This window comes from Meles meles, chromosome 1 (genome assembly GCF_922984935.1).
Source record: "Meles meles chromosome 1, mMelMel3.1 paternal haplotype, whole genome shotgun sequence".
Lineage (NCBI taxonomy): Eukaryota > Metazoa > Chordata > Mammalia > Carnivora > Mustelidae > Meles > Meles meles.
The window spans coordinates 33,812,333-33,839,994 of NC_060066.1; the positions used below are offsets into that span (position 1 = coordinate 33,812,333).

General features: G+C 43.6%; 1 protein-coding gene across 1 annotated transcript in view; it reads left to right on the plus strand.

Annotated features, from left to right (window-relative positions):
- Positions 1-27,662, plus strand: part of DPYS (dihydropyrimidinase) — a 76,283-nt gene that overhangs the window by 22,571 nt on the left and 26,050 nt on the right. Inside the window, exons 5-7 of the mRNA XM_046021940.1 lie at positions 7,298-7,454; positions 9,090-9,231; positions 11,536-11,678. Coding sequence (XP_045877896.1) covers positions 7,298-7,454; positions 9,090-9,231; positions 11,536-11,678 — 442 coding nt within the window. The remainder of the gene's footprint in view (positions 1-7,297; positions 7,455-9,089; positions 9,232-11,535; positions 11,679-27,662) is intronic.

A 27,662-nucleotide genomic window follows, 5' to 3' on the forward strand; every position in this document is an offset into this window, starting at 1 on the left:
AGAGAAGCGACTACACAGTGACCGCATTGCCCCTCCCCCAGGCCAGTGCAGCGCCACCAGTAGAGGTCTCCCTTGAGGCTCTGGTTCCTCCTGTGGGAAGAGAGAACCCAGCGGGAGAGCCAGCCTCCTTCAGCATTGTGGATCACTTTGGGGAGCCTTGGCTCTGATCTGACATCAAGAGGAATTCAGGGGAATCCACAGAGCTTAACCACTGGGCCTCTGACTGTGGGGAAGAATGGAAGGGTGGCAACAACCAGCCCATGGATTTTGACAGAGGGTTCACTCCTGCAGTGCCCAAGTAGTAATCCCACACAGCAGCTTTGATTATCTGCAAAACCAAGCGGGGGGCACACTCTGACCAAAGGACTCTGTCAGGGGGGCAGATCTGCCCGGTTCAGATCCCTAAACCAGGAATTTTGCTGACCCTAGAGTCCCATTTGCTCACGCACAGGCAAGGAGCTGAGTCAGGGCCCCACCTGCTGCAGGAGTGCCTTCCGACGCCATCAGACAAGAAGGGTTGGCGATGATTCCAGAAGCTGTGAGGCCCAGCAGTGCTCATGCACAGAGACAGACAGCTAGAGCTGGTCACACAGAGCACAGCTAGCAGCAGGCACAGAGGCCCCCCATGCTGTGCAGGGGCAGGGGATTCATTCATAGCCAAGGCTGACCGTTAATCTTGGCCCCTGCCAACCCAAGAGCCTGTTTGGGAAACTGAGATGAGCCCAGAGCCTCACTTGGGTAAGGAACCAAGCCAGCCATCCCAGTCAACTGTTCTCAGCCAGTGGCACCCCCCTGCCCCAGTCCCTGTCCTCAGACCTCAAACAGTCACCTCAGTCAAAAATAGACCATAATAGCAGGCCCTGCCTGCCCAAAGACATCAACAGACACACTCAGAGACCCAAACTGAGCCAACTGGTGAATGTTTCTGCCAAATTACCCAAACACGAAGACACAAACCTAAGAAATCAAGGATCGCAAAACAATCAGGTAAATACGATTCCAGCAGAGGAAGCTAATTAAGCTCCAGTAACTGACCTATGCGCTGCCCACAGACGGTTCAGAATAATCCCCATAAAGGAGTTTAGTGATCGACCAGCAACAGACAACTACATGAAATTAGGAACAAGAGGCATGAACAAAATAAGAAGGTTGACAAGGAAGTAGTAACCATCAAATAGTAACCCGTCAAAACCCTAGAAGGCTCAGAGTTCAAAAAATATAGTAACTGAACTGAAGAATTCCACAGAGAGTTTCGAAAGTAGACTCAGCCACAAAAGGAAAGAATCAGTGACTGGAAGGATAGAGCTTTCACCCAGTCAGACGACTAAAATGGGGAAAGAATGGGACGAGTGATGAAAGCCTACAAGAATGATGAAATGCAACAACAAAGACCAACCAATATTCACATATGGAATTCCAGAAGAAGAGAAAGAAAAGGGGACAAAAAGTATATTTAAAGCAAGAACAGCTGAGAGTTCCCCAAACCTGGGGAAAGAAATGGGCATCCACATTGTTTCTTGCTGAGTCAATGTTCCTTTTTTTTTTTTTTTGACATCTTGGTCGCAATCCTGGACTATCTATGTTTATGGCTGTCCTTCATAAGCTATTGCCATCCCTCTTCTTTCTTGTCTTTCTAAAATCGACACAAACTTCTGGTCAGCTGTGGTCCCTCTTTCCTTCTCAGAGTACCTGTGGGGCTTGCCCATCTCTCAGACATCTTGGTGTGAGCTGAGAAGAAAGAGACGGAAATGTACATTGCATCCCCAACTTTAAATTGAAGCCTGAGCGTTCCCTTTGTACCTACCTTGATGTTTTCTTTTAGCACTTGCAATAAAAAAACAAAAAGCAGGTTCCAGGAAAAAAGAATAAACACGTCCTGTGTAAGCCATTGAAATCGGAATCGCTTTGGACAGTTGGCAAGGAATTTAAATTTCATGCTTATTTCTGGTCTTAGTTCATCTAAATTGAGTAACTAGAACTAGGTTAGTTCTCATCCTTCATGTGAGAAGCCACTTTTGCAAACATGAAGTATGAGAACCAGAAGGCTGCCCCTAGAATGCTATCCTTTTCTTCTTCCAGAAGCAGAATCTGCCTCCCTTGCTCCATACCCCACGTGTAAAGTCGGACAAACCAGCTGTATTTCTGTCATATATAGAAATTCCCATCTGCCCGGCCCCAGACCGCACTCACTCACCAGTCATGCCTTTGTTCAAATAGTATACATGTTGACATGTGTCATCGGCTTCGGTGACACTTTTTATTTTGGTTTGTGTAGCTTGGTTATCCCTGCCCCTTTTTTCTACATGTTGACCTCTGGGATTATCAATGGCCTCGCGTGCGTGTGCAGTCGCTGTGTTTCTGGTGCTCTATTTCAAATGATGAGGACCTCTCTCAGAACCTACTCGATGCTCTACTTGATGTATATCTGTTGTAATTCGTTTTCCAGCTATGACTGAAATTATTAATGCTTTTTTTAAGTTTCTAGTTTAACTTGTCTTAATAAAGTTCAACTCGACTTTATATCCATATTCCTGTCTTTAGGGTATAAATAAGAGTTTCATCTGAACTTATTAATAAAACCCCAAATATATTGGACACCAAATATATGCCAGGCGCTGTGCTCCGGGCATTGGATTTGCAGAAGAGATTATGTTCATTCGGATCCTTAAGTAACTTAGAGTGACTCGAGCTACACTGTGGTTGAGGTTTTTGTTTGTTTGTTTGTTGGATGTGGTTTGGTTTGGGTTGGGTTGTACTGATTATAAAAGCTTTACTTTTCAGGCTTATTGCTATAAAGTGTAAACTTGTATTACAGAGAGGTTTTCGATGTCTTCCTTTCCACTTTATTTAAGCTCTGCCTGCTCCGCACCCCCTGCCATGTTCCTCTTGTGTTTTAGGAGATGGGCAGAAAGGTCCACGCAGGGACCGCTATCCCTCTCTCTGGTTGCCATTGCTTGTGAAAGCTGAACAAGAATAAATCGAATCTTGTTATCGCAGGCGCGGTTAGCTGATGCTTAGGAACCGGCGCTTCTCCTAAGACACACGTGGAGCTGAGTCAAAGTGACTCTGAATCTCAGACTTTCTTTTTCTGTACATGAACATCCAAACACTCCCTGGTCCTTAAAATTGAGAACAAGATGATTGACCTTATGTCCAAGTGCAAAGCAGTTGAAGACCGGCCATTCTAAAACATTTTCTTTTAAAAAGAGTTGTGTTTAAAAAAAAAAAAAACAAGAAAAATCGAGTTGTGCAACCATAAGGAAACTAATGTTTCTGGAACTTACTTACTGCTATAACAAAGTACCACAGACTGGGCAGTTTAAATGACAGAAATGAATATGCTCATAATATCAGATACTAGAAGACCAAAGTGTTGGCAGAGTTGGTTCCTTTTTAAAATTTTTTAATTATTTTTTATTTTTTTATTTTTTACGAGTTTATTTATTTATTTGACAGATGGAGATCTCAAGTAGGCAGAGAGGCAGGCGGGAGGCTGGGGGGAGCAGGCTCCCCGCTGAGCAGAGAGCCCGATGTGGGGCTCAATCATGACCTGAGCCGAAGGCAGAGGCTTTAACCCACTGAGCCACCCAGGCGCCCCAGTTCCTTTTAAAAAAAAAATTATTTATTTGAGAGAGAGAGAGTGCACAAGCTGGGGGAGCAACAGGCAGAGAGAGAGAAGGAGAAGCAGTCTCCCCACTAAACAGGGAGCCCCGTGTCACTAACTAAAAAGTAGCACAATCAGGATTTGAACCTGAATCTGTGTGATCTCTACTGTGCTGTTTCTCTGTATTTTCCTTGTTAGTTGAAGATTTCCTTTCTTTGTAAATATAGTATTTTTTGAACCAAACAGAGCCCAGGAAGGTTCTGCTCTATCCTTCTAGCTGGGAAAAAATATTTTTATAGATGTGTTTGGCTTTCTGTTGGTAGCCAGTGCTTCCACTCCTGGGTACTCATGCCAGCTTCTCTGCATTGTTCAACCTTTTGTAACAGATCTTGGGACTTGATTAAGCGCTACTTGCAAATCTAGACAAAGTATGAACACCTGCTCCATCACTTTCATCTAATGAATGGGCTGTCTGGTCAGAGGGGAGTTTGGATTGGCTTGACAGGTTTCATCATTTGGAAATCTTTAGACACTCAGCAGGAAAAACTCCTTGAAGTGGGAGATAGCATCATAAGTGCAGAGTCTCTTTTGGCTTCAGGCCAAACACTGGAGAGAGGAGGAGAGACCCTGTATGGGTGGACAGGGTACAGTGCAAACCTTGCTGAGACAGTGGGAGGAGATGAATGACGAAGATGTTCTATCTCCTGAGAGTTGTTGAAACCATCTGGTCTCAAGTGTAATCAGGAGAGTGCCCGACTAGGACAGATACAGCTCTTTTCATTACCATCCTGCTAAGCAGAGTAAATGAAACCAGTAAGTGAAATTGGAAAATTGCTCAGCCACATCCACAAATGGCTTATGGTTGACGTAAACATTTCAGAATACATATTCGTTACCAAGAAATGGAGAATGACACTTCATCTAGTAACGTGATGTGTATGTATGATATGATACCAAAATACTAGGGTTCTAATTCTGTGTACCATTTACTACCTGTGTGACTTGGGCAAATTAGTTCGTTTCATTGAGTGTCAGTTCCTTTATCTGTCAAACCAGCATGAGGGTTGCCATGAAGGTCAAATGAGATACATGACATTCAAACTCTATTTGCCAACTATAGAGTGCTATACATATGTTAGATAATTTTACTATTACTTTATTTTTGGCCCAAATCTAATAAAACTCTCAATTATGCTGAATTATCCAGTTTGATTCTCTAATTTATGGATTACCCAGGACCCAGGCCCCTTGTTTACCTTCCCCTTTTTCCTCCTTACATACTGGCAGTTTTTTTTGAAGATGCCTTAGGACTGTTGTAAAATAGGGGAAAGAGTAATTGGGAATTTTTACCTTTTATTTAAAATTTTAAAAGTATATTTGTAGATGTTTATGGGGAAACCATTGAAAATAGCCCCGTTCACCTGGGTGGCTCAGTCATTAAGCGTCTGCCTCTGGCTCAGGTCACGATTCCAGCGTCCTGGGATGGACCCCCACAAGGCTCCCTGCTCGGTGGAAGGCCTGCTTCTCCCTCTCCTGCTCCCTTTGCTTGTGTTCCCTCTCTTGCTGTGTCTCTCTCTGTCAAATAAGTAATTAAAATCTTAAAAAAAAAAAAGAGGAAGAAAGAAAATGGCCCCATTAATGAAGAGTTTGTTGTATATACGAAAAACCATGGCCTATCACATTTTAAAGGGGCTAAAACTTTCCAAGGAGATTACATGTCATCTGGTTTCAAAATGATCCTGGCAGACTCCTGGTCGATGCTGACACTTTTAATTTTTCCTGAGAGCTATTAAAATTGTAGAACTTTGGAATGTATCCCCATCTCACCTTGATGGCCAAATGATTGAATAGAGCATGTGATAAAAATCTTTCCTGTATGATGAAGCACCGTGGAAAATCCTGAGTCGGCAGCTTGTAAAGTGGTTACAGATCAAGTCTCTGAGTTTTCCATTGTCTGAGCATCTATCTGTATGTTATCTTAGGATAGGAAGGTCTCTCCATACCCGCCAGTCAGATATGGGGTCTGCCCGCTCACCCTACAGCAAACAGTATGCTACCTCTTAGTTCACATTAAAAAGGATTGTTCCTTGTCCTACACACAGCACAATGAGAGACTAATGGTATTTCCTCTTTTCTGGGAGTAAGGCAGTAAGAAACAGAAAGAGGATGGGATTCAGTGTGTGTTTGTGTGTGTGCGCGCGCGCACGCGCGTGTGTGCACGTACACGTGAGAGGGAGAGAGAGAAAGAGAGGCATGAAAGAGAGGGATCTTAGCAGTGTCTATGTTCTTGGGAGGTAACTGTTACTGACCATGATACTTGGTTACTTAAGAAGCAGGGTTTGTTAGGCTTCAGTGAGCCTTGTTTTGTGGTTTGCAAGAGGAAAATGGCTAGTTTAGGAAAAGAAATGATCTGTGAGAGGGGGCTACATTCCAGTTGAATCTGACGCAGGCAGGTGATGGCCATCCATGGTCAGTGGTCAGTATCCTCTGACGAAGTTAGTTAATTTCAGCTCTATCAGGATTTTCACTGAAATCCACTGTCTGACTAGCCAGAGCGAAGTTCGCAGACTTCCGTGGGCTGGCATCCCTTACTCTGTGTTCACCTCTGTGAGGGCTTGGGGACGATCAGCTCAATGCCGGTGCATCTATTATCCCAACAAACGCTAATCAGAGATAGGATTCTGATTTTAAATTCAAATTCACTAGACACTATTAGCTTTCCTAACATTGTGTGCTCTTGATGGCCTCATTTGCATGATTTTTTAAAATATGCATGTCTGGCTATAATTTTATTATCTGAGTGTTCTTTTATTTAACATAAGTTTTTGGAGGAGTTTTGTTTGTTTTTTTGGTTGGTGGTATGGTTTTTATTTTTTTTTGTTTTTGTTTTTGTTTTTTTTTTTTTTATCCTTTAAGGGATATGAAGAGATTCTCAATCGAGTAGTACCAGAGCTATACCATGGTTGAACTCCATATGACCACGTGATAATTGTCACCAGGGTAGTATTTGCATAGAAGTTAGGACTGGAGTCCAAAACGCCTGGATTCAGATCCTACCTCCTCAACACCATTCATGCTACTTTGGGTGCATGTAATGCACCTGTACAGAAGTTATTTATTTTCATCTTTCAATGGGGATAATAATAGCATTTGCCCCGTAGGGTTTTGAGATCAATTCATTAGAATGGCACACATACCAGCCAGCATTTGCTAGATTAGGCTTAGGCTGCAGTAACAGCTGAATCGGAAATGTCAACGGTCTCCAACTACTGAGATTTCTTTCTCCTTCGGACTCATGTCCATCATGGGTTGGCACTAACTGTGTTCCATATGCTCTGCATCCTGAGACACAACTGAAGAAGCCACCTGGGGTAGTCTAAGGACAGAAGGAAGACTCGGCATGTGTTACTTCCTTTCGTATTTAATTGGCCAAAGTTGGCCATGGGGTCAAGCCTAGTGTCGGGGAGTGGGTATAATCATCTACCACAGCGTGCACTGCACCTGGGCAGAACATAGTAAATGCTCACGAAGCAGTAGTAGTTTTGTTTTTAAATCCTGTCCGTGAAAGGTGACTTGTGGTCTGGGATTCCTATCATCCTTTGCTAGCACAGAGAAGACTCATATTTATGTGTTTGTCAGGTGGTTCTCTTGAGAGCAAATGAAGGGACTGAATGCTTCCTTTGACGTTTCCAGGGAAAGTGGTCTATGGAGAGCCCATCGCGGCAAGTCTGGGCACAGACGGCACGCACTACTGGCACAGAGAGTGGCACCATGCAGCCCACCATGTTATGGGGCCACCCCTGCGACCGGACCCCTCAACGCCTCACTTCCTCATGAATCTATTGGCTAAGTAATAATTTAACAAATGATTGTGAAAAGGTCTGCCAAAATAAGGTATCATATGAGTCTTGGGTTTGAGCGGAGGACGTCATGTCTTAACCTTCTGACCTTCATTGACCTCCATCCATATTCTGTTCTACTAGACATGATAGACTGTGAGGAGTCCCTCACTTGAGACCAAAAAAGCAGTGGCTTAATTATGCTATGGTGTCAAAATCTTGCCCAGACACAGAGAAATCAGATAATTTTTACTAAAATTTCATTCTCTTCTAACTTTTTCCTTGTCTTTTCTATCACCTATTGCCTGGAACCTAGTCTCTTCCTGACGCTTTGTTTTTAATCACTCACATATTCTTGAATATTCTTCTATGGCGATATAACCCAAGAAGCGGATGTGCCTGTGTACATCTGCAGGTTATGATCTAGGGCAGAGCCACCAGAGGAGTGAAAGGCAAAATCCTGCCCTCAGAGAGGTTATCCCCATGAACGACCATCCAAACTATTTTCAGAGATGCTACTTTCTGGGAAGTTATGATTACTTTTCTTGGAGACCCCAACACTCCCCATTCAGGTACTAGACTCAAGTTAACAAAGGGTTTTTCACAACAAAAGTTCAAGAGTTCATTTACCTTTTTCTTTCAGCCTACTTCCTCCTTCACATGTCTACATCTCCAAGATTATTCACAATTCAAAGCAGGGCTCTCTGTCGCTGGTGACATGAACATCCCCAGCCAGTGTCCCATCTCTGCTCACCTCAATGTTGCCATTTGGCCAGGGGCTGCCTCTGTTCATGTGAGTCACTGAGGTTCATCTTTGTGTAGTGCTCTACTCGCAAAGAATTTTCCCTTATGTCATTGCCAGTGATCCTAAAATAATTATCATCGACTACATATCATCATCATCATCATCAGTTTCTAGATAGGACTGAGCATTGGAGGGGCGTCTGGGTGGCTCAGTCAGTTAAGCATCTGCCTTCAGCTCAGGTCATGATCCCACAGTCCTGGGATCGAGTTCCACACTGGGCTCCCTGCTCTGCAGGGAGTCTGCTTCTCCCACTGCCTCTGCCTATCTCTCTCTCTCTCTCTTTCTTTCTCTCTCTGTCTTTCATGAATAAATAAATCTTAAAAAAAAAACCTGAGCATTGGACAAACTCATAATCATAAAACTAGCATGTGATGGAGTCTAGAACCAGTTTTTCTGACCTGAACATGATCTTGCTTCACACTTCTTCTAAGAGTATTATTTTCCGGGCGCCTGGGTGGCTCAGTGGGTTAAGCCGCTGCCTTCATCTCAGGTCATGATCTCAGGGTCCTGGGATCGAGTCCCGCATCGGGCTCTCTGCTCAGCAGCGAGTCTGCTTCCCCCTCTCTCTCTCTGCCTGCCTCTCTGTCTACTTGTGATCTCTCTCTCTGTCAAATAAATAAATAAGATCTTAAAAAAAAAAGAGTATTATTTTCCGAAAGTGCTTCCTAAAATAGAGATGGGTATGGCTGAAATATGTGCTTGAAAAAGTCACTCATTGTCCATTGCAGCTTTCTGACTTTCAGTTGAGAAGGGCATCGGAAGAACAGGAAAGGTTCTGGTAGTTTTCGTCTGATGTCTTTTAGCTACTCATCCCACACTCTTGTGTGTTCTTCTTTTTCAGTGGTGATCTAACCACAACAGGAACTGACCACTGCACTTTCAACACTTGCCAGAAAGCTCTGGGGAAGGATGATTTCACGAAGATTCCCAATGGAGTGAACGGTGTTGAGGACCGGATGTCAGTAATATGGGAAAAAGGCGTGGTGAGTTTCACAGGACCCAGTTTGTTTTGTTGAACTCTTTAGCCAAGATCTAGCTGATTTCAGGACCAAAGTGCCACAAACCTTCATAGAAAAGCTTTGTGATTGTTTTTATTAGAGTGGAGACTGGGAACGTGGCACCGTGACCATGGCCACCCCATCCTCCAGGACAATAATAAAAAATCACTTTCATCTCTGCATAATTAAGTTTAGATGATGCTTTGCATCATTATGCAGACATTAGGGGATAAATTTAGATTGGGTACCAGGAGGATTCCCCTCTAAGTCTGTTATAGCCCTTCTACTTGATTTCTTGTTTGAATCCCAGTTCCTCATGTATCAGTGCTGGAAATACTTGGAATGATTGAAAATACATGAAGGATTTTTATTATGTTCGTGTCTCCCTCTCATGAAATTTTTGTAGATGTCCCCTTTTGAGGATCTTTGTATATCATATTTTTGAAACTGCTGTATAAAGTCACATAAATAACAATCCAAAATTGAGAAAAAGAAATTTTTTAAACGTCCATGATTTAAAAATGTCTCCTGGAGCATGGAGAAGAATCAGGTGGCTAAATGTTCATATGTTCACCCGTCCATCCACTTGAGCCGTGTAGTTGTATGGATCAGTGGGGAGACTTGCCTGGTTATACTTGGGCCACCATTGCCATGTCATTCTCACCCATTTTTCAGAAGCCCTCCCTTAGATGACATTATCTCACACCTCAGAATCCCCTCCACATACCATTCTTCCTAACTCTAATTATTTACCAGTTATTGCCAATTGGATTCCGAACATGGCTCCTCATTTACATCTTCATGTTGACTACTCTAGTTTGAAGGCTGTCTCGTTTGGACCGTTGCAGTAGCCTCAAAGCTGGTGCCCCTCCTGCAGGCTCTTGCTTGCCTATACTATACTGCCTATGTTATCCTCTAGTACCAGTGCTGCCTTCCAAAAACAAAGGACTATTCATGCTATTTTCTTCTTTAAAACCCTTTAACATTTTCCATTACTTATAGGATAACATTTGAATGATCAGTTTACATGTAAGGATCTCCATAACGACTCCATAGCCCTTTCTTCTGCTAATCATCTTTCAGCCCTCTGTACCTCTACCCTAACTCTAATCATCCCACATGACTCTTCCTCTCTTTCTCTTTGCTTAGATTTTCTTGCTAAAAGTTCAACCTTTTTCTCTGAGCTTGTGCTATTATAATGAGTATGTTCGTTAAGGCAAATTTCCATAATACAGCAAGTGTGTAAATGACTTTTAAAAAATTGAATATTTCTTAATAATGTACAGAAACTGTGTTATTTTATGAAACATGGAGATGGTTTACTCATGGGAATATTACTCTCAGGTTGTGGTTCTTAATCATTTTGTGAGACATGGACACTTTGGTAATTAAATAAACCTTATTAAGGATGCTCCTAACCATATAAATGTACATAAGGATAAGCTCTCAACATTTAAAAAAAAACAAATCAGGGGCACCTGGATGGCTCAGTGGGTTAAAGCCTCTGCCTTCGGCTCAGGTCATGATCCCAGGGTCCTGGGATCAAGCCCCGCATCAGGCTCTCTGCTCAGCGGGGAGCCTGCTTCCCTTCCTCTCTCTCTGCCTGCCTCTCTGCCTGCTTGTGATCTCTGTCTGTCAAATACATAAATAAAATCTTAAAAAACAAAACAAAACAAAAAAACCCAAATCATATAGTTTTAGAAAGACCACATTAATCCATAGTATGTCCATATTAAAATCCCTTATAACAGCGTCCATGATTATTGGTTCATGTACATTTCAGTAGCACAAAATTTAATCTCTTGAGTTGATTTTCCTCTTTCTAAAAGTCTTGTCCTCTGATTTAAAGGTCTGTCTTATTTTAACTCTATAATATTTGACCTGTTGTCTACATGATCATCTCATCGTTCTTAGGTCTACATAAATAAGCCAGATCATAAATGCAGTAGCGAGTGGTAGTCACCTCTAAACAAAAATTGAAAATACTATTGCCAACATCTAGCTGTTGTCTGTGTGATTCTGGGAAGTATGGGGAAAATTAGTGAAGGGTGGGAGTTAAGCTTAGGCTTGTGAAAAGTCATCTTCAGGCTTGTGTTAACCCATCATCTCCATCATTCTCATTATGATAGTTTAAGGCTCACCAGCATCCCCAGAGGTGTTTGGCTCCACAGTGTAAGAAATTAGGTGCAGTTCTGTTGGGTTCTAAGTCTTGCACTTTTATTGATAGGAGATGTTTCCGTATGTGGTCATTAAAACACATGCATTTTCTTTCTTGAACTGTTTTTACAGCATAGTGGTAAAATGGACGAAAACCGGTTTGTGGCAGTTACCAGCACAAACGCAGCGAAGGTCTTCAATCTCTATCCGAGAAAGGGAAGGATAGCTGTGGGATCAGATGCAGACATTGTGATTTGGGACCCAAAAGCCACCAGGTAAGTCTGCTTTCTTGTATTTTTTGGCTTCTCCATGGAAAAAAAGCACTAACTTGCAAAGAAATTATTTATTGACCTCAATCAGACACTTCTTATTAGGTGATTTATTTACCCTGTGTTTTGAGCCTGTGCACAAGATAAGTGTGTGTGTATATGTGTGTGTGTGTGTGTGTGTTTAGAGATTTCATCTATTTGAGACAGAGAGAGAGAGAGAGAGAATAATGAGTGAGGAGGGGGCAGAGGGAGAGGGAGAAGCAGACCCCCTGCTGAGCAGGGAGCCTGACACAGGCTTGATCCCAGGACCTTGAGATCATGACCTGAGCCAAAGACAGACTCTTTTTTTTTTTTTTAAGATTTTTTATTTTATTTATTTGACAGACAGAAATTACAAGTAAGCAGAGAGGCAGGCAGAGAGAGAAAGGAGGAAGCAGGCTCCCCGCTGAGCAGAGAGCCCGATGCGGGGCTCGATCCCAGGACCCTGGGATCATGACCTGAGCTGAAGGCAGAGGCTTTAACCCACTGACCACCCAGGCGCCCCCAAAGACAGACTCTTAACGGACTGAGTCACCAAGGCGCCCCACGATAAGAGTTCTGATGTACAAATATTCCTTTGTTTTCTTTGGCATAGAGGATGCAAAAGTTGTGTTTCTTCTCATTCTCTGGAGATGCGCATGTGTGTAAAACTAATATGAATTTACCACTTCAGTGGTAAGCTTGGCAGGCACCCTCGTTCACACGGAGGAACGGTATAGAGAGCAATGAAGAAAAGAGGAGGCTTAGTTTGAAAAGGGCTGACTTGAAAACTCAAAATAATTATAGCCTTTTTAAAGCTTTCAGATAGAAAAATTCCAGCACAAATGATGTCACTTTTAGTTAGCCAGATTTTCCAGTTGATTTCATCTTGAGCTTATCATTCCCAGTAGACTCCAGCTTTTTGTTTCCGATTTCCATAATTCTATGTTAATATTGCGGATTTGGCAATTTCCACCGACTCAGGAAAGCATTGAATAGAGAGCCTGAAGCCCTGGTAAGTTCTCCTTCTAAGATACTAGCAGAGACAACATCTGCATCCGAATTTGTATCTTCCATAACCTTCACATTTGTATTGGAGAAAATCCCACATACTATAATGTTATCTGTGCGTGTGTGCGCATGTGTGCCAAGGGGGATACATGAGGCCTTCTACCTTCACTGAATAGGCATTTATTCAAGGTCTACTAGGTTAATTACTGTACGAAGCAAAAATCTCTAGTTTCTTGGAGGTGCGATGGTCACAAGGGCCCAACTTTGATTGAAATGCTCCTGGGTACCTCTGGGGAACAGAAGATGGAAAACCACTAGGGCTACCACTGCTATGAGCTTAAAAATAAGCCCCAGATATTTCCATAGAAAATGCTTGTCTTTTGTAGTTAAACACTCCCTGGGCCTCCATGGTGGGTGGGCAGTCCACAGCCATCGCAAGCATTAGTGACCATGTACCAGCCTGTTGCTGGCTTATGGTCTCTCAGCACAGTACAGCACAGTACACAGTATATGTACATTAGATGTACATATGAACATCTTATTGACGTAAATGTCCTAAGATACCAACAAGGCAGAGCTCAGGGTCTTTGTTATGATGCTAACAAGGAACTATTGCTTAAGAATTAGATATCTGGTGGTTACATCCTCAGGCCCCTGTCCCTGCAGAAGAAATTAAGACAGATAAAATCAAATTTGGGGCAGCTTCTCCACGAGACTAGAGAAACTGTCCTTGGGAAGACAAAGGGGAAAAAAAATTTTGCTTGGATGTGGATTGGTCTGCGGATGAATTGAGCATGCTGTGTTGAGAGAGCTCCTGATATTTTAAATATCACTCTACTCCCGCTATTGTACACCCAGCAGGAGCCCGCCCAGCATCATTTCCGCTATAATTTAGTCTGCCCCAAGTACTGGGGCAGATAGATCTTTTGAAATGATTTGTGGCTTAAGGAGATGATGATTCTTAATCGGGAAACCTCAAAAATTTCAAAAGGGAGAAAATGATCACACAGAAGAAATATTTGTGAAAAATGGTGTTTTTGAAGCATTGCATCTGGGAGAGTCTAATAATGATGATAATTAGCAACCATTTGCATTTGCACGGTCCTCAGTGGTTTTAAAAAATGCTCTGCTAAGGACGCCTGGGTGACTCAGTTGGTTAGGCCGCTGCCTTCGGCTCGAGTCATGATCCCAGAGTTCTGGGATTGAGTCCCACATTGGGCTCCTTGCCCAGCAGGGAGCCTGCTTCTCCCTCTGCCTCTGCCTCCCACTCTGTCTGCCTGTGCTTGCTCTCTCTCTCTCTCTTTGACAAATAAAATCTTTAAAAAAAAATGCTGTGCTATCTGAAACGTGACTTACGAGGTAAGGCAGATAGGACTCTCCCTTTCGGCAGTGGGAAAACTGTAACACAATGCCGTCTGTGAACAGTGGCTTTGACTTTGCAGACTTCAGTGTGTTTCACGAGATTCGGCACCATGCTCTCTCCTGACACCAAAGCAGAGCACTTTTTCCTGGATGTGCTTGTTCATGGTCTGTGGTTTTCTTACAGTCAAGTGGGCCAGTCACAGAAAGAGTTTTTGAATTTAATTCTATTCTCTATTATTCCTTTTCAAGGTGAGGGAGAAATAAAAAATAGTCAATGGAGTGATCCAACCTCATTCCTAATAGCATCAAGAGCCATGGGAGGCCATTCCCCGCAGCTCCCCTTTTTAACCCTACACCCGGCATCTGCAGCAGGACCCACCTTAAGAGTCTCCTTGGCTGTTTCCATTTGTGAGGGTGACCCCAGCTCAGGGGTAAAGCATTGTCTTTCTTAGACAACCAGACAAAGAGAAATGACCCGCACCTACGGGTGTGAATAATTCACTTACTTTATTTCCACATATATTGTTGCTTGGGGGATATTTATAGGCTGTGATTATGTCTCTTTGAGTCATGTTTTTAGACGATATAAATTTAGAGCACTTTCACACAAGTGTGACTTGCCGACTTCTGGAACTTTGTCTTGCCCTTCCTTTCCCATTCAGTTGTTGCCGAAGAGCGTGTAACAATCCAGAAGAGTTTACTTCTTATTTTTTCAAATCTGTCTATTACCTGCTTCACGGCCCTCGTTTTTCATCCAAGAACTAACTAACTGAAGGTCAAACTAAAAAGTTTCTGTGCTTTTAGGTTTCTTTTTATCTCTCTATGTTATCAGTTCTCTGGTATTTCTTAAAGGAGACTTGTCCTTCACTTGATGGCAGTCAGGGTAGCAGAAAACGAAATATTTGCATTTTCTCATAAGTGTCTCTGGGATAAAGACACGCACTGACATTTTATTACCAGCACTATGACTTCTTCACCTGCTGATCACATCTGCCTAGGCGCGAGGCTAAATGAAAACACCACGGTCTGTGTCACGGTCTGTGGTGTGGATTCTGGGTCCTGGTTCCATCCATGCCAAGTGGGGAACCCAGGCATGTCAGTTACTATCTCTGAGTAGCCCCTCTCTCTTAGGTAAAGTGAGATTATTAATAATTGCTATGCCTACCTCATCAGATTTTTGTTACAATCACATGCAACAATGTGTGTGAAAATGTGTCTAAAGTAAGAAAGTGTTCCCCCGGGTCAAGGTATACACTGTCCTGGTTACTTCCTGTTTATCTAGCTGGGCTGGGGTCACTCTCTCCTGCCCGTCTCCCTTTCGAGGTGTTCTCAGCTATCTGCCTGAAGTGTCCAGGAGGCCAGTGAACCAGAAGCTTCTATTTGTCTGACCTTCAGATTCTTTTAAAAAACTGGAGTCCTCTTTTTCTTTTCTTTTTTACTGTCCTTTTGAAAAATGGAGAAATATACATCTTTCCTTGGCAGGATATACTGAAAGGATCCAGCCCACTTTGGGTTGCTTTGAATTTCATCCTCATCTTGCTTCTTCAACCCTTTAATTTAAGAATTTTCTCTAAGCCACCCTCAGAATGGTTTGCACTCTCATGATTCATCCTTTTCAACGTGAAAATTGCAGAATGTGGGAAACCGGAGAGAAGGGGCAGTTAAAGAGGAAGCTTCAGAGAATAATGAATCTGGAAGGATATTTGAACAAGAAGAAAGTGCATTTATAGGTGCTTCCTATCAAAAGAGAGAATTTTGGGGACACAGTCTGCGGATTCCTTATCTGGGTCGATCATAGCTTCAGCTTTCTCTATTCTTGGTCCGCCTGTAGGAGAAAGTTGCTCATCTGGGTTGGCTGTTACTGACCAAAATTTATGCTGATGACCTCAACGAGGACCTTTTTGAGGCATGACAATATTTTTAACTTTCTCTAACTGCCCATCCGCCACCCGGAGCTTCCCCCCACTACCTTCGCCACCGGCCCGTTGCCGTGGGAGTCTGCCTCTTCCCATCTTGCAAACTGAGTTCTGCTGTCCACTGCTCATCCGCTCCCCAGACCCAACCGTGGTCTTTAGTCACTGCCTTCCTCCCTCGTTAACATTCTTGACGTCAAATCCAGTTTTTAAAATAAATCTTTCCTTTCAGAATACTTTTGGATTTACAGAAAAATTGTAAAGATAGTACAGAGTGTTCCCATATAATCCACAGTCAGTTTCCATTATTATTCCTGTGGTAGGTTTTTTATAATTAATAAACCAATACTGATATGTTATTATTAACTAGGGTCCATGCTTTAATGAGATTTCCTTAAGGTTATTTTATTTTATTTTATTTTTTATTTTAGAGGAAGGGAGAGAAAGTGCGAGCACCTGCAGGGGGAGGAGCAGGGGGGAAGGAAAAGAGGGAGGGGTGAGAATCTCCAGCCGACTCTGTGCTGAGCACGGAGCCGGTCCCAGGGGCTGGGTCTCATGACCCTGAGGTCATGACCTGAGCTGAAATCAAGAGTCGGTGGCTTAAATGACTGAGCGCCCAAGACGACCCAAGGTTTCCTTAGTTTTTACCTAATATTCTTTTTCCTGATCGGGAGCCCATCCAGGATGCCACATGACATTCTACCATCATGTTACTCTAGGATCCAGTGGTCTGTAAGTTTCTCTGACTTTCTTTGTTTGTGCTGACCTTGGAAGTTTGGAGGAGTCCTGGTCAGGCATGTTGTGGAATGTCTCTCTGTTATGATTCTTTTCATGTTTTCCTCGTGACTAGCCTGGGGTTATGGGTTTGGAGAGGAAGACCGGCTCAGAGGCAGTGCCATTCTCCTCCCATCCTCCCAAGGAAACATGTCATCTATCAACAAGACTAAACATGAAGGCGAGAGAAACCAAAGGCCGGGGAGGAAGAAGCTAAGGCCGGAGGAGATTACGTGTGAGAACAGGTTCAGGCCGTGGGAGGAAGCAGGAAGGTGAGGAGGTCATGGGCTGCCTCTCTCCAGGTTTAATTTCATTACAGACAGGCGATTTTGAACAGAGATCCTCTAGTGGAAAAGCATCATTTAATCAAATGAATACAATGAATATATCTATAAGGTGGGGTTTTTTTCCTTGAATGACACTGCATTTTATTTTACCTACCTAGTTTTGATACTAGCTGAAGGCTGGTGATGTGAGGGCTTCCCATCCGACCACACCAACACAGGTGGGCCACAATGTTCCTTTGAAATTTCCGGAAAGATTTTATCAAAAACAATCGCCCCACTGACCAGGTAGTATCTCAAAGGAGAGCGGCATGCATTTCTCCCTGGAGCCCGAAGGGGGCACCCACAGCCCACACTGAGACCCAACCAGGCCGTTTGAGGTGCTGGTTATGCAAGAAGGAGCCAGCCTCTGGAGAATGGATGTGTTTGCTAATGATTTTTGGCTTTGTGGTACCTAGATGTTTCCCTCTTTTTCTAAACTCTCATTATTTATTAATGGCATGTAGAAATAAGTCTGCTGGCAACACAATCTGTAATCTTAAAAATGGGCTGCATTCTAGTTACCGAGGGCGACCAGAGCCGAGCAAAAGCGATGAAGCGTGCCTTAAAAAAAAAAAAAAAAAAGCCACCAAACTAAAAACCTGTGAAAAGCTAGATGATTCCAGAATGAGAAATCTGACATGTGGGATGAATGGTGAGAGAGAATTGGGAGTGGGAGTCTGTAGAGAAGGTTTGGCCATCCTAATGAGAGATCACCTACGATGTTACCAGCCTGTGAAAAGTTCCTGCAAAAATCAGCTGCAGAAGCTCTTCTGTGTCATTGCACAATAAAAACAACCTGCCTTTGGTGCATACAGAGCCTCCACCTTTTTCAGAAGTAAAAAAAGTCTGCTGCATTCAGCTTGATGGCTCCTCTAGCCCGTGTGTCTGTTGGTTGTGACAGAGATGCGTGTCCTAACGCTTGGCTCTTGGGTCAAAGATTCAAATTTAAGGGCACATTCCTTATCTAAATGTTTGGCTCATTTCTGCAAAATATTGTGGTGCTTATAGTCAAGGGGAAGAAATCAGGCATAGGATTTTTCATGGAGTGTCAAGAGAGAATCTTGTGGCCTCATGTGGTCAAGACAGAGACCCATCAAACTGGCCAACTTGTTAAATAGTGTATTGGAGAGGATGGCACGTAAGTTACTTGCCAGCTCCTGGCAGCAGCCGTAACTCACGTTCTGGCAATTTAAGACTATCCTATGAGCTTCAGTTCTTCGGTATTCATTAACTAGCACTTAGTTCCCATGGCAACTGTCCCTTTTCAGTATTTATGAGCTACAGGATCTCTCACAGCATCCCTAGCACGCGAACACACAGCTAACACATTGTGTGCCGCGGAACATTTAATGAAGACTTCTAGCTATACCGTATTCTGCCAGGCAGGCGTGTTTTGCTCACAGCTATTTTCATTTATTATTTTTTAACTCAATTATAGCAGTCTTTGACCTTGAATATACCATTCTTAACGGCATTGTGCAGTCTCTCCTGCTTAATTTCCTTCCCTTTCTCATCGGAGATAGAGATAAATGAATTTTACTTTATATTCAATGAGGAGAAATGACTTGCCGCCTATCCAAGATAGGATTCTATCTTATCTATTCTATCTTATCTATCTAACGCCTCTAGATTCTGGAGGGGGACTTGCATGTTCACGAGAGTCGGGGAAGAATGACTACTTCACCCTTGGGTAATGGGGACTGTGCAGCGTGGGGACAAAGAAGAGGTAAGGGAGAAAGTGTGCTTTGGCCAGGAGTGATGGCTTCTGCTTATAGCTGTTTTATCAGTGACTGTTTCATGGAAGCTCTAGGTGTTTTCCTCTGAAGTGGCACATTGGGCATCATTGGACTAATTGGTACACTACACTGTTCTGCCACCTCCAAGGAAACACGTGCGCACACACACACACCAGCTCACACTCACGCCCCTGCACGTAAATGCAGCAACTGCATTTCTGCTTATCAAAGTCAGTCAGCCTGAAGACTCTGCTTGTAATGCCTGTTTCTAAGCAGGTTTATAACTCCCCCCCTGGTTCCCAAAGGCACACCATGGCAGTCCATATGCGTGGAAGGAGAGGGTGGGAGGCCCAGGCCTCGTACCAGGTACGTGGGTGGATATGACAGCTTATGCTGTCGTCATTCACTGTGTTGCCTCATGTCCATTCCTGGAGGCCACATGGTGTGAGGGTAGGGTTGTCCCGACTGTGCGTTGCACAACTACAGGGGCACCCTTCCCATGGTGGTGACCATAGGTACAGACAGTAATTATGACTGTTTTCTGGCAGATGATAGCAAAGTAACTTCTTATTTTTGAAGATTTTATTTATTTATTTGAGAGCGAGTGAGCAAGAGAGAGAGCACAAGAAGTGGGAGCAGCAGGCAGAGGGAGAGGGAGAAGCAGGCTTCCCGCTGAGCAGGGAGCCCAACGTGGGAACTTGATCCCAGGGCCCTGAGATCCTGACCTGACCCCGAGACACGTGCTTAACCAACTGAGCCACCCAGACACCCCCGACAGCAAAGGATCTTGGGGAATAAGTGTTTTTTGCTAATCCACTCAAAATCCTGCCCATCTCCCTGGTTCCTGGGGGCAGGAGGAGAACCATAGTGTAAAGCAAATGGCTTCGGGGTTTAATTCCTTTCACTAACTAGATGTGACCTTGGGACTGTTACTTAATTTTTCTGAACTTAGGTTTCTTTATTTGTAAAATAGGGGTCATGGTAATGATAGCATTTATTTCATAGCATGGTCTTGAGTATTTAAGATAGTGTGATGAAAAAAACCAAAATAACTAAAGTGCTAGGTACAGAATTAATGTTCAGCAGTGCATGGCACATAGTAGGGGCTCAGTTAGTAGTAGTAGGCGGTAGTGGCAGTAGGTAGTCAACTTCCTGAATAAGTGGGAGCTATTATTAACTATGGTTGTGATTCAGAAGTCCTTGCAGAAATGACTTAATTCAGACATGACCAAAAGATACTAGAATTCTATTTAATCTAAAAGTTCCATCTCCTTTGTGTCTTGCACACATTCAATTTTTACCAGGACTGACGAAAATGGAGAAGCTTGGATGGATTCTTTTGGCTGAGATAACTTGGTTCAAGGAGGCCTTTTACGTGCCCCCACAGCTGACTCTTTGAAAAATTGTTTGCTGTGAAACTGTTCCAACCAACCACCTAGGATTTATTTTCTGGCCTTCAGAAGACGTTTGCTTTTTAAAAAAAAGTTTTTGACTATGCAGGCAGAAAGCTGGTTTTGCTGATTACAGATGGGTAAAATTTTAACCACTATTTATTCCAGTTTGTTTATTTAAGCATGTTCTTATGCAACTGAACCTTTCAAGTGAGCTAGAAAATGATTTCCAGGGACTTCACTACTAATAGTGGCATTTTTTTTTTAATTATAAAAGAAAAGCAGCTTAGGAACAGAATGATCATTTGATCATTGATCATTTGCCTTGGCCAGAGTAAGCACGGTTTATTTTAACCATAAGGGTAAAAAAATAAGCACGAAGGGGAGGTGGTTGTGTAAAAAGCATATAGGATTTCTAACCAAGAACTACTATATTTTTCTTCCTACTCAACATACATTGTCTATTTTTCTGTCTCGCGTTTGCCTGATATTAACAGCTGCATCCCTAGGTTTCAAAACAGTTCTGGTACATCGCATAGAGAAGCTCAATAGTTATTTATTGAGTGAATAAACCAGATACTAATAGTCTTGGGCTGGTGAGCCAATGCGTGATTTAAACATTTTGTTTGGGCTTTGTTTAGCTGTTCCTTGAACTGTTGTTTTTTTTTTTTTTAATAGAGGTTTGACTTATAGCCTCTTTTTTTATATATATATATTTTATTTATTTATTTGACAGAGAGAGACCTCAAGTAGGCAGAGAGGCAGGCAGAGAGAGAGAGAGAGAGAGAGAGAGAGGGAAGTGGGCTCCCTACCAAGCAGAGAGCCTGATGCGGGACTCGATTCCAGGACCCTGGGATCATGACCTGAGCCGAAGGCAGCAGCTTAACCCACTGAGCCACCCAGGCGCCCCTGTTCCTTGAACTGGTTTAAGATCGGTTTTACATTACTTCTTTTTGAGTTAAAGAAAAAAAATAATTATTCTCGGCACTTCTGCCTTCTTCTTCCCCAAAGCAGTGGCTGGCAAGGATGTATTCCAGAGTCAGTGGCTAGTAGCGTCACTGGAACCGGCCAGGAATGTGGCTTAAGCCACGTTGGATCCTTCAGTGGGTCAGACAGTTCTGATTTTTGCCCAGACTCACTCTTCATTCTGGCCACTCATCTTAAAAAACACGGGAACCTTGGTTATAGAGGAAACAAGAAAACAAAGGAAAAATGGATCAAAAGAAATTTAATATCCGTACCTGGAAAGAATCCCAAGGTCCTTATGGTCTTGAAGCACAGCAAAGAGCCATGGCTTTTTACAAAGGCCTTTGGGGAAGGCATCAGTAAAACTGCGCCCTTGCTGACAGAAGAAGGTCACAGTGGAAGTCTGTTTGAAGGCAGTGAGTGATGTAAGGAAGGGCACTCTTTTCTAATGGCCTGAAAAAAAACACCTAAAAACTTAATTGAAGTTGATCTGCCTTTTCTTTTTAAGAGCACAGGTTCTCAAAGTATGGTCCCTGGGCCGGCAACATCAACATCATTTGGGAATTTATTAAAAATGCAAATTCTCAAGCAGAGCCCCAGGCCTGCTGCCTTGGAAACTCTGTGGGTAGGGCCCAGTGCTCTGGGGTTTAACAAGGATTCTAGGGGATTCTGGTTCATATCCAAGTTTGAGAACCACTGGTTCTCATAGAATTGGAGAAGGCTTTGGGATTCATAAAGTCCAATTAGCTCTAGGCCGTGCTTGATTACTACCAGTTTTAAGGAAGTTACTACCTAAGCAAACCGTTCAGTCTTGCCTGGGATGGCTGTAATTGTTAGGATGTTTTTCCTTTTTTTGCATTCAAAATGACCCTCTTTCGAGCTCCTAAAATGTTTGCCTCTGGAGCCATGCAAAATCTATCTGTGTTCTCCTAAGGTAGTTCTTTCATTCACGCATTCATTCAAATATTTGAAGAAAGTCATTGGCCCCCGATAAGCTATGTCATCCCCAAATAAGCATTCTCAGATCCTTCAGTAGATCCTTAGGCCCATGACGAGCAGAATCCCAATGTCCTGATCTCGTTCTGTTCACCCTTCTCTTGACACGCGCTTGTTCGTGTCCTACAGAGATTCAAGTCTGAGAACTGGACATAATTCTGCCTGGAACACCACGGGAGCAGGAACATGAGAAGCAGATTAGTTTTATACTAAATGCTTTCCATTTCCTTTATTTCATTTTTTTTTTTTTAAAGATTCATTTATTTGACAGATAGAGATCACAAGTAGGCAGAGAGGTAGGCAGAGAGAGAGAGAGGAGGAAGCAGGCTCCCCGCTAAGCAGAGAGCCCGATGTGGGGCTCGATCCCAGGACCCTGGGATCATGACCTGAGCTGAAGGCAGAGGCTTTAACCCGCTGAGCCACCCAGGTGCCCCTTTATTTCATTTTTAAGGATGCACCTTATGTGATTGCCACTTGCAGATTAAAAACAGTAAAACGGGGACACCTGGGTGGCTCAGGCATTAAGCGTCTGCCTTTGGCTCAGGTCACGATCCCAGGGTCCTGGGATCGAGCCCGGCATCATGCTTCCTGCTTAATGGGAAGCCTGCTTCTCCCTCTCCCACTCCCCCAGTTTGTGTTCCCCTCTCTTGCTGTGTCTCTGTCAAATAAATAAAATCTTAAAAAAACAAAAAAAAACACCAAAAAACAGTGACGTGTCAGCAGGTGCAAGTGTTCCAGTATCTTACCTCATTTCTTCAGTTGACAATTTAAAAACTGGTATTGGGCCTTCCTCTCGGACATTTATGCTGAAAGGACTAAGATTCTACTCAGTGACCGCTTTCTGTATTACATTTTAAGTCCACTTGAGCAGAGAGTAATTTATAATGTCTAACATAATTTATAATGTGTAACATTATAATTTATTATAACACTCAATGTTATAATAATTTTTAAAAGATGTAGTATTTAATATAAATAGAAAGTGCGAAAAATAATACCCTTGTGTATTCACACCCCCCCAACAACTACCTTGGATCCTGGATTTGATGTTTATTACTCCCGTGTGTTTCTATTTGCACTAATACAGAGATGTAGTCCCAGACCGTTATGTATATATACTTATATATAATTTTGTGTATCTTTAGCCTTATATGAAGTGTCTTGTACTGCATATATTATTGTGTGACTTTCTCAGTACTATCTTTCTGGGACTTAGCCATTTTGAAATGTGCGGGTTCTTTTTTTTTTAAGATTTTATTTATTTGTTTGAGAGAGAGAGAGATCACAAGTAGGCAGAGAGACAGGCAGAGAGAGAGGGGGAAGCAGGCTCCTCGCCAAGCAGAAAGCCCGATGCCAGGCTCGATCCCAGGACCCTGAGATCATGACCTGAGCTGAAGGCAGAGGTTTAACCCACTGAGCCACCCAGGCGCCCCTGTGCAGGGGCTTTCATCCATGTTCACTGCTGTATAATATTCTGTTTTGTAAAAATCGCATAATTAATTATATGTTCTTTGTTCAGGACGTTTAGGACACTTACGGTCTCAGCATTTCAGACACTGTGTACATCCTTGTATACATGTGTAAGTTTTTCTGGCACATCCATCTAGCCCCTGATTTCTTTGACATCAAACAGTGTCAAATTTAGTCAGTAGACGCATATAAAATCCTTGATTTTTGAAACTAAATGCAGAACTTCCCATTTGTTCCCATCACATTTTATCTTGTCTCACCATCGTTTACTCGGTTATTTAAAAAAAACAGATCTGGGGCCCTGCCATGACCCAGAGGCCACGGGAAGTAGCTGAAGACAAACTGAATAAGGCATAATATCACTTTTTACCCAGCGTGGCAAGGGCAGGGTCAGCGGAGAGGCAGTAGCCTTCCTTTTTGCTGCAGTCATTGATTCTCGAGTTGAGAGTCTTACATTTCAATATTAGCTCTCACTGCGGGAGAGATGTCCTCACTCTTACCCCATATCATCGGAGATGAAGGAACATACATACGTGTGTGTGTGTGTGTGTGCGTGTGTATTCTCACAGAGCGATGAACTGGGAGTGCTGAGTGAGCTGCCCGTCTGCCTGTGAATCCAAGGTCAGAGCTCCCTCACGGTTCCGCAGGGCCGCAGATGGCATGCTCTGTCCTTGGTGACAAGCATGCACTTGGCCAGCATGCGGCATGGGTCCTTGCAAGTCTGCCGACGCTCCTGGACGTCACTCCCCAGCACGGTCTGGCTGGCAGTGGGATCCCCTGGACACGAGAGGGCCATTGACTTGTTCGTTTCAAAGACATTGTGTGCCTGTGAACACCTCCTCAGCGCCCTCCCGGCGGAGTGGCCTTTGCGCATTGGGGCGAGCAGGGGAAGGAGAGTCAGGAATGTTAGGTTTACTCGGCAGCTGCATTCGGAGTCCTAGGAAACCGCTTGCCTAATTTCCTTTGTCTAACTTGATTTCTTTTTGGCAGGGAGGCAAATGGATCAATATTGTTTTTTATGCCGAGATTCTGTTGCCTGAAGGAAATTTCCCATCAGTTCAGTGTGCTTGCCACCAGTCGTGGAATTGGGGCTGCGTGCTGTCTGGGCAATGAGGGGCCTCCCCGGATAGGCGCGCGAAGCCAGCCATCTGTGTGGAGCCCGCCCGGAGCGCTCTTCTGGAGGGGGTCAGACGGGCTGCGCCTCTCAGGCGGAGCTTGGCATTTGTGCTGGGCCCTTCTGCTCATGTTTCTCTGGCCACAGTCTCCTATGGACAGCTTTTATTTTATTTTATTTTATTTTATTTTTTAATGTTCTGCAAAGCCCTTTTCTCCCTACCTTTCTTTGTATCTTTTTCTATATTTGGCGCATTCTCTCCCTCTCCAAAAGTTCTTCAAGGTCATTTCTTTACGTTTCTGTTATATTTTCTTCCCATCTTCCTTCTCCCCATCCCCCACCCCCCCCACCCCTGCCCCAAACTGTGGCTCTGCCCTTTTCATATCACCAGCAGAGGGAAACGCTCCTACTTTGCTCTTGATTTCATTCTCTTATCAGCATTTAAGGAAAGCTAGGATTCTGGAGACAGAATCATGAGAAGACATTAGCCACGTGAAAAAAGAACAACGCAGCATTTATCTGTGTGGAAGGGCTGCTGAATTCCTCGTGTGGTGGGGGAAGAAAGACAGTACTGATCAGTTGTCTATGAACAAAAGTTTACTGCGTGCTCGCTCTGTGTGTAAGAGATGGCATTGCTCAGTGCTGTGGGGGACATAAATAAAGGTGACACGGGCCACCAAAGAGGCTGCATTCTGGTTGGACAGACAAGATACACATGTGGAAAAGGATAGATAACTCGGGGAAGAGGAAAGTAAGAGCAGCTCCACATAGCAGTTCAAGAAGTAGGAAGGGTCTCATGTGCTTCACGCCCCAACACATTTGTGGTCTTAGTAACTCTCCTGAGTGGAGGTCATCAAGACCTCACTGAAGGCTGGGTTGGGCTTGTGAAAGGGCTTTGAATCAACTGAATCCTTGGGGTGGCTCTGGTCCTGGCCGGATTGCCAAGGGCTTTGCTTGTTAGTTTGAGTATGGGTTTTCTGAGGCAGCACGTGTCATTGGATGGTTTTGAGTGAGAATTTGGCTTGATTGGAATCTCTGCTTCCTCATTTATACGTGGCACAAGTAGAAACTGTTACGTGTAGGGTGCGTGGTAGTGTAGAGAATTTGGAGACCAAGAGGAGAATGCAGCATTATCAGCTGGTCTTGGTTTGGCCAGAACTTTCCCAGTTTTAGCACTGGAAGTCCCACATCCCAACAAATCCTTCAACTCAAGCCTACACCAGACTGCTTGTCTGTCACCTGGGAGGGTGTTTTGGGTCACAGGTGATGAGTCTGGGAGCTCCGCCCACACCTAGTCACCCTGGGATTGGAGCGTTTCGATCCTGCATCTTGGCTCATGGATCAGGAAAGCCTTATGACCCAGTACTTTAGGGTAATGAGTGCACGGGACTGGGTGGAATCTGAGAGAATGGTCAGGAAGCTGGTGGACTCTGGCTTGAGGGGATGAAACCTCAGACAAGATGGTGGCAACAGAAGTGGTGGGGAGAGGAATTGAGTTAAGATATTCTCCCCCCTGGGAGGAAAACTCTTTCCCAACAATTCGATGAAAGATTGGAAATTGAATAAAGTAGGTGAGTCAACAGTGGCTTCATTAATTTAGGACCCAAGCATGTATTGAGTGCCAACGGAGTGCCGTTCCCTGTACTCAAAGCTGAGTGAGAAATGACTTCCCCCTAATGTAACTCAGGACCTCATTGGACTGGTAAAAAATTACTCCACATAACTATGGTATAGAGTAATACGCCGGGGTGTATAGCCCAGGGGTTGAGGGATATGGGATCTAGAGCAGAACCAGATCACTGGATTCAAATCCCAGCTATGCCAATACTATCTGCGTGACCCTGGACGTATTCCTCACCTCTCTGAGGTCAGTTTCCTACCTGTAAATGTAGGTATGCTAACAATAATACCAGCCTCTGGGGGGTGTTGGAAGGAGATAATACCTTCAATCTGTTGTGCTGGCATACAGTAAAACTTGAAGAGACATTAATGTCATCATCATCATACAAAATTATAAGACAGGAGAGAGTCACAAACTAGCAGGCAGGTATCAGAGTAAATGACCTTTGTCATATGGGAATCTAGAGGGACAAACGCTTAGAGGAGTCACAGGAGTCCCAGAATTGCAGTTTGTCTCATCAGTTACGGTTTCACTCCTGTTTATATTTATAGATATATCCTCCTCTGCACATTTAGGGTGTAACTGGCGGGTTAATGAGGCGCAGTTGTCTCTGCAACTTGCAGAGGAGGCCCTGGACATCAGGTTGCAAAGGGCTATTGAACATTTTTGAATGTCTGACTTCTCCAGGAAGTCACCCCCCTCCCCATTTGTTTTTTTTTTCCTCTGAAGATTTTATTTATTTGACAGAGCACACAAATGGGGGGGCAACAGGCAGTGGGAGAGGGAGAAGCAGGTTCCTGCTGAGCAGAGAGCCCAATACAGGGCTTGATCCCAGGACCCTGGGATCATGACCTGAGCCGAAGGCAGACACCCAGATACCCTACTGACTGGGCCACGCAGGTGCCCCTGTGTTAGGCCATTTATCCAGGTTTCATATACTTGGATAACTTTATAGTTTTTACCTTTTTTTTTTTTTTGCTATCTTAAATCCAGATTTGAGATTATTTCCATTGGACAGATTATTGAAAGCGGAATTCCTGTATCAAAGTGTGTACAGGTTTAAGAGCTCTCTGCATTCCCGGTTTCCACCCCCAGGGCTCCTCAGCTCTGGACACAATCGTTTTTTTCCCTTTGCTTTTTGTTATTTTTGCAAGTAAAAATTGTTACCTTCAACTGCAATATATTTGAGCACTAGGGAATTTGACTTCTTTTTCATGTTTATTAGTCATTGGGTTTTTTTTTTCCTTTTAGAGAAATAATCTGTTCATGCCCTTTGTTCTTTTTGCTTTTGG